Genomic DNA, 12,219 nt, shown 5'->3' with positions numbered 1-12,219 from the left:
CCTTGGCATCTCTAGGAGTGTGCAAATCTCGCGTAGTGACGTATGACACAAGTAACACCCAATCACCTGACCACGTCCGAAATCCGTGAGTTCCGCGGAACGCCCCATTCTGCTCTCTCACGATGTTTAATGAGTAATGAGATCGCTGATATGGAGTACCTGACAGTAGGTGGCAGCCCAGTGCACCTAATATGAAAAACGCAATTTTTGGAGGATGTCCGGATAATTTTGATAACATAGTGTAGCTTATTCCTGAGCTTGTGATTTGAGATATAAGTATATTATGTAAATTTTACTGTAAAATGGGAGGTCATCCACGTTAAACAGTCAACCTCATCTGTGTTATTGGTTAGTATAATCCTAGCTGTCGTTTTATATGCGGTATGTCACCTAAAATCGAACATCGCACTCTACCCAGAAAACTTATAGAACTACCGAAACAAGTTGTTTCCTATGACTGATGCATTGCGGTGAAGATCTATGGAGAGCGTTTCAAATCTGTTAATGTAGATTTATAGCCTTTTCCCGTGTGACAGAATAATATGTGATTTCCAGTTACGGTTTGTGTAAATTATTGTGTCATAAGGCATTCCACAAGATGACGGCGAATAATAATGTAAAGAATAGTTTAAGAGCAAATTTCGTGATTTGTATGTGCTCGGACATTAAATCACGACGGACGGACTGTGCTACTGGTGTTATTTTGGAGAACAATAACTTCCCCTGTTTTAATGTAGCACCTCTTGTTTTATTTCTCAAAGTCAAAGAAGGTTATTAAATCCGTCTATTGAAAGAATACAGTTCATGATTTACCTGTATGTCAGTAGAGGAGTAGCAGAAACGTTGTTCATAGTGTTTAATACACTTAAGAAGTCTTTCGCAGGGTCAAATATACGAGCTATCCCGTTTCCAGTTATTTGACTCCCATGACCGAATGATTACTTGCTGTACGCTGCCCCATATGAGGAGATTCTTCATCACCTAGATGACACCCCTTACAGTCTTTGATCATGAGATCCTGTGTGACCTCACGATCGACATCAGTAACCTGTCTCTGGTTGAGACCTAAATCTGTATGGTATGCGTTGATCATCTATCTGATGTCTAAAAGTTCCACAATCCTTGAGCCATTACCCTCGTCTTTCATTAGACCGATAACCTTCTTGTTCTGAAGTGTGATGCTGTAAGGATAGCGGCCGCGTGTCCAGACGCGTCGCATTCCTTTGCAATGTTCCCAATTACTTCATGTCTAATGCAGTTTTGCACCCAGTAAATGAACCTATCTGTATCCACATAAAGTAACTTTAGATCAGCGATGTTTTAGGAGGTGGAGTGCCTTGCCTATTGCTAAACTGTGGAAAAAATGGTTCAAATGGCTCCTAGCACTATGGGACTTAACATCTGTGGTCATCAGTCCCCTAGAACTTAGAACTACTTAAACCTAACTAACCTAAGGACATCACACACATCCATGCCCGAGGCAGGATTCGAACCTGCGACCGTAGCGATCACGCTGTTCCAAATTGAAGCTCCTAGAACCGCACGGCCACACCGGCCGGTGCTAAACTGTGGAGAACTGGTCGATAGCCTTGTGACAGTTGCAGGATCTGTGAGCGTGTGTTGTGTGCATAATGTGTTAGGCTGCAGATGCGTAAAGAAGTGCTGAGTAACAGTGCCGACCAGCCTCATGCAGAGGCAACCTCAGTGTTTCAAAAGTAGTTACGTGTATCTTATTCTCACAGAAGTTATTATTGCAAACAATTCTCTCTCGTTTCCGGTTTCAGCCGCTAGACGCTGACAGCTACAACTCTAGTAGGAATTTCCCGTAACTATATCTATTGGTTAGTCAGTGCAGGTTGCACTGATCTGTAGTAATGTACATTACAGATGTAATTTCTTCATAAAAAAGATACATAATATTTCACTGTCTGACAAAAATGTTTGTTTTAACATAAATAAACAGTACATTTCAATCATATGAAAGTGACGATCGCGCACCTATGTTCCATGAAATTCATATATACTCAGAATTTTGTACAAATTCACTTTCAGTCAGATCACAGGGAGTGAGAAACGCCTCTAGACCTCAATATTATAGACAGCACATTTCGGTAACACGTCATTAAGCCACTTACCTTTCTTCAAGCCCTTCATGAAGACAAATGATACAACTGGATTAACTTAGCATATGCAACTCAACAGCGTTTCCAGTGGTATTCCACCTGAGTCCATACTATACCGGTGGTGATTCACCATTAATTACCTGCAGAGCGCACATCAGACTCATAATGGGGCACTGTCAACTCCGTAATGAATTCACCAGATGCGATTACACTACACCGAGCTCCGTGCACCATCCAAAATGCTAGGTAGTTCCTTTGTAACAAATCGATTGTCTGTAGCGCGAGATCCCTGCGATAAAAGAACACGTCATACATGACTCTACTTGCAATAGACTAACACTGATGCTTCTGGTATCAGCGCTCAGACTAAGATTTACTTAATTTATAGCTGTAAAACTGGTTAGATTTAGATTCTAGTGGTGAAAACAACACCAGCTCCCTACTGGCTTATAAAACTGGTGGGGTGCATTTCCCCCAGAACCACCACCCATGATTCACTAAGTACCGGGAAAAAATTTGCATTCCAACATGTATACCACAAATTGAGCTTGTATGAACTTAATACTAATGAAGGTGATACAAACAAGTTCATCTAATTCGGTCACTACAATGTAACTATGCATGTCTAAATGCCGACAACTACATTTGTTTTTTACAATATTCTCAGTGTACTTTCTACCAACTCCGTGCATGTAGTGGTATAAATTATAATGCAGACTCCAACAGATACGAATAGTAACAGTGTATCTGTGTGTGTGTGTGTGTGTGTGTGTGTGTGTGTGTGTGTGTGTGCCTTGCTGCTAATTGCTGCTAATCATTCACAAGTTAATTTGTTAACTGCTGGTACACAGGCCTATTGCTATATGACAAAGTTGGGTGTGAGGAAATAACAACAATGGTTTATTTACGATCATTGCTTTGTAGCACAGGGTTTTGCTCACAGCCATCTTCCATAAACCTCGAATTCAGCCTGCATTACATCGAATCCTATGATGTGAAAAAGTACAATGGACTATTGTGCATAAGCTCCACCTCTCCGAACTTGATGACATCGATACTTTTACACACTTTGGTACATGGGGAATACTGGTACTGGTGCATTGCTCCACTTAGTCTATACTTACACTGTTGTTGTGTAGGTACTCCACAGTCATAGTACACAATCCTTTCATAAGGACATCAGCTTGTTAGTCTACCTACCGCGTATTCTAGCTCACAGTATAAATCATACTTACTCAAAACACTCAAAAATGTTGTGTGCAAATGTGCACATCCCCAGAAGTTAATTGAAGCTGCGTAAATAGTCCTACTCAACCCATAAATACCGCACTGTAGCACCGACACGGTGAGCAAAATATATGTTTATAACGACTTAAAAGTTTGTATCAAGTACTAGGGCCACATTAATGCGCTGAAAGCCACTGGCGGTTACGGTTGTATGTATTGGTGAAAAACAGTATTCTTGTGGGACACGACCGCCGTGGCTGCGCTGTGGTATAATCAGATGATATCAGGTCAAGAAGACATCCTGTGTGTCCTAGCCCCTAACAATAATAATAACAAGGCACTAAGTATAACTATATACATAAATAATTACAATAGTAACAACAATTCATTTTTATCTGCTTCTGTCAGTGTTTCATCCGTGACTGTATAACTTTTGTAAAATACGGAACAACTGCCTTTATTCACAATCATGATTTTATTTTAATACATGATGCATTTCGAGCCATGGGGGCTCATCTTCAAGTGCTTTGAGAACCTACATTTATTATCTATCCAGATGTAGGTTAATTTTGTTCCTGGTAAGATTACAATGGTATGCTGAGATTCTTCAATTATCCAGTTCACTCCACAATATAGTCATGTTCACAGCTGAATGGGAAACAAACCGATCCATAAGTTTCTTACATCTGACAATTGTTAATTAACAACATGGACATGATTTTTACTTTTACAAGAAACCAACCTACACAGGTATTACAATACATAAATCATCGCAGCATCCAAACACACATGCTGTATTTAGGTCCATGTTGAACAGGGCACACACATTACCTTTCAGATCTAAAGCATTAACACAAGAAATTGGTATGATCAAAGCAATTACAGTAATAATGTGTATTTCCAAAAATGAGTCGACAAACTATCCAACAAAATACTTTAACAGAAGCACTAAAAGGATAACAACTGACACAACACATTTCTTCAAAAGCATTCCCTATTTAGGCACAGCGCCACAAAAAGTTTCTTACTTATTTATAAACGCTATTATTAAAATATCACTCTCCACAAACCATAAATGTGGACACCGCTTACCACACATAGTAAACACAAAAACATCAGTAAGAGAAAATAATGGAATATATAAATTACAATGTAACAGCTGCCCTGCATTTTACATAGGCAAAACAGGAAGAATTTTCCACACACGATGCAAGAACACATTCATACTTTTAGACTCAACCACTTTGACAAATCCACAATAGCCAACCACAAGTAACTTAACTGACACAGGCTAAGTGACCTCAACAACAGCCTAACTGCACTCCATACAGAAAACCATGGTATGAAACTTGCCGTACTAGAACAATTAGAAATAATCTTACACTAAGTGAAATCTTCTGAAAGCATGTTGAATGAATAAACAGAGTTTAGCAGCCACAGTTTTTTCAGTAACTCTAAAAATTAAATTTTTTTCTTGAAGATACAAATATTTAATAAGCAACCATTTGATGACATAATCCACGTTTGACACATTCACAAGTATTACTTTTGTGGATAATATCCTGTATAACTAATAATACAATGGCTGTACATCTCCTTTTAAATAATAATATATGTGTATTTGTAGAAATGCAGCATCCTTACTTTTGAAATTGTTTGATTTGTTTTGACTTGTGTTGCTGTAGAACGAAAAGTGTATGTATGTACATAAGTGTGTTTACTCATACTGTGCTTCAGAAACCATGAATCCACCACTGGAAACACTGATTTATTTTTCGATATATATTAGTTTTTTATGCTTATATTTACAATGTGGCCGCTTTGCAGTACACTATTGTAGTCTTACTAGGACCACAATTAACCTAAATCTGTGTAAATAATCGATGTAGACTGTCAAATCACTTGAAGATCAGTCCACAGAGCTCGAAATGTATCCTACATTGAAATAAAATCACCACTTCGACTTAAGGTGATTGCTTTTTATTTTTTGAATAATAATAATAATAAGAGATGGATTGCCGTAATACATAACGATGGCTTTCTTCTTCCCAGCTGGTTGCTGCTGCTAGCGGCACTTTATGCTGGAAAGCAAATGATGACGCACACGTAATAAAATTATTATAAAAAATTTACTCGGAAGGTGGGGAACTGAACTTGCATGCATTTGGCAGGCTGTAGGAATCTCTCCCAATGACCTTGACACATGTCGACAGGCTTCCACGTGTTATTTTGTTCAGCTTATCTTGCAAAGCAACGAGAAGTTACAGCAATCTGGAAAGTTAATGGAAACGAGGTAGCCGAAAGCATAGCGACCTCCTTTTCTTACCTGTATGAAAGTCATTGTCTCCATGACAATAAACCTAAGAATGCAGAAATCACTATACATGAAGATATTAATGTATATGGGTGTCTCTGCATCCCCACGTCCGTACTCATGGTAAAGACATATGGAGTATGTTGCAGATGGAATCCTGCATCTATATCTCAAGCCTTACGTACTACATAGTATCTACTACCACGTTAATCATGTGATCAGCAAATACGAATGTCAAGTGTATGTGCCTACAGAAAAAATCAAGGTGTCCTTATTTTTTAGGTAATTTTAATACATTTTGCGGCCACTCTTCGTCATTTATATCAAGGGAAGATGTTCATACAGCGGTTGGCTTACGGAGAATATCACTTTAATGGGTGTTACAGCTTGTGAGTAACATATATAGCTACGGAAGGTGGTCATAGGGTGGAGTGGTTACAAAGAATGTCTTGCGTTCGGTTACGCGTTAGGCGTTACGTGTCAGGGGCTATGCATTCAGTATTATGCGTTTTACTCTCCTGTACCAGCATACAATACAGGCATCCGGCATAGTGTAAGCTGAAGTGACTGGTTCACTTGCTAGAGCAATTGTCAGTAAATAAATGAATACACAAGGAAAATGCACGCAGGTCATTCAGTCAACAGTCTTTAGATGGAGGTTTGTGTGAGTACAGTGTACACCAACGCAGAAATGATACTCATATATGGAGAATGAAATTTAGCAGACGTACAAGCGACTGAATGACTGTTGTGCATTTTCCTTGTGTTTACATTTATTTACTGTCATATCCAGTAAGTTGACTAGCTACGTTAACCCCAGTACCGACACTATGTGCTACAACGGGGGAGACAAAGTCGGTTTTATTTTAAGTTTTTAATTGCGTCATGTTGACGTGAACTGTATACTCAAATAAGTTTTTGAACAGGTATTGAAGGGAGGTGGAAGATTACTAAATAAAAAATTAGGGTGTTATTTAAAAGAGATATATTGCTGTTTATATTGCTTTATTGGTATACAGCAATTGCTTGAAACATTTCGAATTTTTCTTCTAGACAAAATGTTATTTTGGGTTCTCAAGCTAAATGGGACTCCTAGAATAAAAAAAGAAAGAGTTATTTCAATAGAAATTTGACTTATCGTTCCATCTGTTACTGCATATGTTTTGGATTTGGTTATGACATGTCCATTGACGAACAAGAAACCATAGAAGATGGGAATCATTTGAATGTAATAATGGTAGGTGTGGTCTTCCAATCGAACCCTGTGGTGCCCTTCCTGTGACTGGTTCCATTAGAGGTTAAGAATCAGATATCATAGAAAAATCTTGATATAGGCCTTATGTCTTTATCTATATTTATATGCCGTTCTTCACATCACTGAAACTCACTCAAATTACTCGAGATTCAGGGTAATTGACAGATTGCTTGTACTGTCTGCAGAGGAGGATCAGCAGATGGTTAATGGTCCCGCCTGCCAAACATCGCCATTGGGATGCTGTCCGGACGGTGAGACGCCTGCAGACAATGGATGTCCACCACCAGGGACAGAAGATGACAGCGACAAGTGTGGCTGCAAACGAATCGGTAAGTATGTTGTCTCACAGTTCACCAGGCTATAAGATCCCTGTCTGACTGCCCGTTTTGAGCGTCAGTCTGACTCTTTCATACCTCCTTAAGCCCACTGGTCACTCTGTGCCATCTTGTTGTTGTGGTCTTCAGTCCTGAGACTGGTTTGATGCAGCTCTCCATGTCTAACGCATCACAAAAGTCATTCATTATATGTTAACTGAAATATCAGCATGTTGAACTTCTACTTCTCATTTTAAATTTCAAATTTCACAGATACCTGGAGAACATCCTTTCAATTAGTTTACAGATATTACACGTGAAGCTAGAATTTTTGTACATTTCCCTACATATTAGAAATCTTAGTATCCTCGTGGTCTCCATGAGATACATGTGTGAGGACATGGCGTATTATAACATTCCCCTTTGGAAACAACCTCATCATATTTTGAGAATCAGTTTTCTTGATATATAATTATGTTCTACATCTACATCTACATCTACATCCATACTCGGCAAGCCACGTGACGGTGTGTGGCGGAGGGTACCTTGAGTACCTCTATCGGTTCTCCCTTCTATTCCAGTCTCGTATTGTTGGTGGAAAGAAGGATTGTCGGTATGCTTCTGTGTGGGCTCTAATCTCTCTGATTTTATCCTCATGGTCTCTTCGCGAGCTATACGTAGGAGGGAGCAATATACTGCTTGACTCCTCGGTGAAGGAATGTTCCCGAAACTTCAACAAAAGCCCGTACCGAGCTACTGAGCGTATCTTCTGCAGAGTCTTCCACTGGAGTTTATCTATTATCTCCGAAACGCTTTCGCGATTACTAAATGATCCTGTAACGAAGCGCGCTGCTCTCCGCTGGATCTTCTCTATTTCTTCTATCAACCCTATCTGCTACGGATCCCACACTGCTGAGCAGTATTCAAGCAGTGGGCGAACAAGCGTACTGTAACGTACTTCTTTTGTTTTCGGATTGCATTTCCTTAGGATTCTTCCAATGAATCTCGGTCTGGCATCTGCTTTACCGACGATCAACTTTATATGATTATTCCATTTTAAATCACTCCTAATGCGTACACCCAGATAATTTATGGAATTAACTGCTTCCAGTTGCTGAACCGCTATATTGTAGCTAAATGGTAAGGGATCTTTCTTTCTATGTATTCGCAGCACATTACACTTGTCTACATTGAGATTCAATTGCCATTCCCTGCACCATGCATTAATTCGCTGCAGATCCTCCTGCATTTCAGTACAATTTTTCATTGTTACAACTTCTCGACATACCACAGCATCATACGCAAAAAGCCTCAGTGAACTTCCGATGTCATCCACAAGGTCATTTATGTATATTATGAATAGCAACGGTCCTACGACACTCCCCTGCGGCACACCTGAAATCACTCTTACTACGGAAGACTTCTCTCCATTCAGAATGACATGGTGCGTTCTGTTATCTAGGAACTCCTCAATCCAATCACACAATTGGTCTGATAATCCATATGCTCTTACTTTGTTCATTAAACGACTATGGGGATCTGTATCGAACGCCTTGCGGAAGTCAAGAAACACGGCATCTACCTGGGAACCAGTTTCTATGGCCCTCTGAGTCTCGTGGTCGAATAGCGCGAGCTGGGTTTCATACGATCGTCTTTTTCGAAACACATGCTGATTCCTTGAGAGGAAATTTCTAGTCTCCAGAAAAGTCATTATACTTGAACATACATAATACTTGTTCCAAAATTCTACCACTGATAGACGTTAGACATATAGGTCTATAGTTCTGCACATCTGTTCGACGTCCCTTCTTGAAAACGGGGATGACTTGTGCCCTTTTCCAATCCTTTGGAACGCTACGCTCTTCTAGAGACCTACGGTGCACCGCTGCAAGAAGGGGGGCAAGCTCCTTCGCGTACTCTGTGTAAAATCTAACTGGTATCCCATCAGGTCCACAGGCCTTTCCTCTTTTGAGCGATTTTAATTGTTTCTGTATCCCTCTGTCGTCTATTTCGATATCTACCATTTTGTCATCTGTGCGACAATCTAGAGAAGGAACTACCGTGCAGTCTTCCTCTGTGAAACAGCTTTGGAAAAAGACATTTAGTATTTCGGCCTTAAGTCTGTCATCCTCTGTTTCAGTACCATTCTGGTCACAGAGTGTCTGGACATTTTGTTCTGATTTACCTACCGCTTTGACATAAGACCAAAATTTCTTACGATTTTCTGCCAAGTCAGTACATAGAACTTTACTTTCGAATTCATTGAACGCCTCTCGCATAGCCCTCCTCACACTACATTTCGCTTCACGTAATTTTTGTTTGTCTGCAAGGCTTTGGCTATGTTTATGTTTATGTTTGCTGTTGAGATTAATTCGTATTTCTTTTACTCCAACCTTTTGCCTAAATCCTTCTGTTAACCATTTTTTCCGCTTATCTGGTAAGGAGTACACGTGGATGGACTTCGTAACCACAATAAAGTGCAAGTCCAATAGTCTGGTAGTTAATGAATTGCAACACTAGGCACTGAAAGTCCCTTTATTGCGAACATCTGCGTACAAATAGAAAATAAATTCAGCTTCTGGAGAGAAAGTGATGCTATTTTTACAAATATCGAATATTCGATGGCATGTATGCATTACAAACACAAGAAATTTCAATAACCTTCCACAAGTTATAAATACTAAATAATAAATAATTTCCGGTAGTGCAGTTTGATCTAGCGACCCGCAGCACGTCAGCCAAAGACACTAGCCACTGCGCCACATTGCGTGCAATATCTCTTACGGCTGTGTTTTCAGAAATGGACTGGGCGAAATCATCTTATCCAGTACAACTAACATTTTAGTAACTGTCTTCTAGCCCTAAAATCTAACAAGTATTGAAAACGTTCTTCGCTTATTTCCACACACGCATCAACCCATAGAATCATGCAGAGTCACACTCCTTCAGACACGCCCAAAGCGTTTCGCAGGCAACCACGACACATTGCTGAAGTGTCTCTTCGTAGTAAATTTACTACACAGCATAAATAAGTTGTTTCTCTGCGCACATAGATAACAAGAGAAGGATTGAGGCCAGCGAAATATGCGGACTATGGAAGTGGTCGCCCTGTACTTATCTATATGTTCTGACAAATTTCATTCATTGCACTTCTAATAATACGATCGAAATTTTACGAGGTTGCGTCATTGGTAAATTGTAAGGAGTGTTTAAACGAAAAGGTACGAAGAGACGTAACAACCAAACCGGTTTAAATCTGCATATGCCACCTTGACTCTGTAGCCTAAGCAAGTCCATCAAGAGCAAACTGCCCGGGCTGCTCACGGAGGGAATGATTCTGCTCCAGGCTAATCCTTCGGCTCGTGAAACAATGGCATAGTAGTGTTCAGCCTCTGGCGATTGCTTTCGTTTAAGGGCCTCAAATACACCCGCAGTGTTGTTACGTACTTTTTGTAGTTAATAGTCCTTATACATGGTTTTGTTTGTCGGGGACTGTCAGTTAGTAATTTTGCAGCAGAGTTCTGAAGAATGCTCTTGCAAACGGTACCTATAACACCTGCTGGGAGGTCACATTGACTTCCAGAGACTCACCCCAAATCCCAGTCTGCATATCAATCTGAACACTGCTGTTCTTTTGCGATCTCCAGAAAAGCATTACTGTTTTATTATTGCCTTTGTTATAAAATGATACATGTTTGTGAAAGTCACTGTCTTTGTCTTTCACTGCAAGAGTTGTTTGAGAATCAAAAATGTTTCTCAACGTTACAGTAGTTTTGTCCCAAATGTTATATATCACATATCGGTACCCCCCTACCGGCGTCTTTGGGATGGTAACGGAATTGCAAGTTTCCGTCCACAGCCGATTGCGGTCGTGTGGGATCCGGAAGACGTAATGGAGCACGCTTGCTGAGCCAGGCCTCCAGCGACCAGAGGTGTGCAAATTCTTCTTCGAGCCTGCCTATCTCCGCCCCTATCTCTGTCACAACCAGTAGAGCAGTCCATCTGAGGCAACGATGACACAGGAGTACAAGCGTACTAAACCACAGTGGTTGAAGCAGGCGAAATTAGGTTTCCGCAAGCTTGGCAAGCTCCAGGATACCCGTTCAGCCTGTCGCACCTGACAACAGGCTGCGCTATCAATCCAACGTGACTATCCACGTATATATTTCTTGAGGTAAGGAGCAGCAAAATGAACAAACCATACTCGGAGAAGACTGAGGAGAAATTAAGAATTCGGAAATATATACCAGTCAAGAAACAGAGCGAAAGTCCAGCAGGAGAAAAGTTGTCGTATGTTTATGAGGTAGCTTGAAACAAATCGGTAGGATTTTCACAGTGTAAATTGTGTAAAAAGATACTGATGTTATATATCACATATCGGTACCCCCCTACCGGCGTCTTTGGGATGGTAACGGAATTGCAAGTTGCCGTCCACAGCCGATTGCGGTCGTGTGGGATCCGGAAGACGTAATGGAGCACGCTTGCTGAGCCAGGCCTCCAGCGGCCAGAGGTGTGCAAGTTCTTCTTCGAGCTTGCCTGTCTCTGCCCCTATCTCTGTCACAACCAGTAGAGCAGTCCATCTGAGGCAACGATGACACAGGAGTACATGCGTACTAAACCACAGTGGTTGAACCTCGAGTATGGTGCGACATGTTGACCAGAAGCTTCTTGCTGGGAGGAGGACAGAGACGTAGTGGCTGACAAGTGCGTGGAACTATGTACTAAGCACTTGACGCTATTTAGCAACACATACGCTTTCTAAATTTATATCAAACATTGATTGGAAAAGGAAAAAATATGCCTCAGTGGATACTAAAAACAATATGCTGGTGGTGTACAACGTAGTGCGAACAAAGCTTAGTATGAAAGGAAAGCTTCTGTTTTCGGATATATGCGTTTTATATTAACATTATATAAAAAACGACATTCGTGTACGCCACGATGAATTTTGGAATTTAGAGTGAACTGTTTTGGCTACTTACAAAG

General features: G+C 40.5%; 1 protein-coding gene across 1 annotated transcript in view; it reads left to right on the top strand.

Annotated features, from left to right (window-relative positions):
- LOC126249197 (agrin-like) overlaps positions 1–12,219 on the top strand; it is a 117,073-nt gene that overhangs the window by 95,745 nt on the left and 9,109 nt on the right. Inside the window, exon 4 of the mRNA XM_049950851.1 lies at positions 7,105–7,248. Coding sequence (XP_049806808.1) covers positions 7,105–7,248 — 144 coding nt within the window. The remainder of the gene's footprint in view (positions 1–7,104; positions 7,249–12,219) is intronic.

Source organism: Schistocerca nitens, chromosome 3, assembly GCF_023898315.1.
Source record: "Schistocerca nitens isolate TAMUIC-IGC-003100 chromosome 3, iqSchNite1.1, whole genome shotgun sequence".
Classification (NCBI taxonomy): domain Eukaryota; kingdom Metazoa; phylum Arthropoda; class Insecta; order Orthoptera; family Acrididae; genus Schistocerca; species Schistocerca nitens.
Note: the sequence above shows the minus strand (reverse complement) of the source record. Positions and strands in the feature narration are given on the sequence as shown.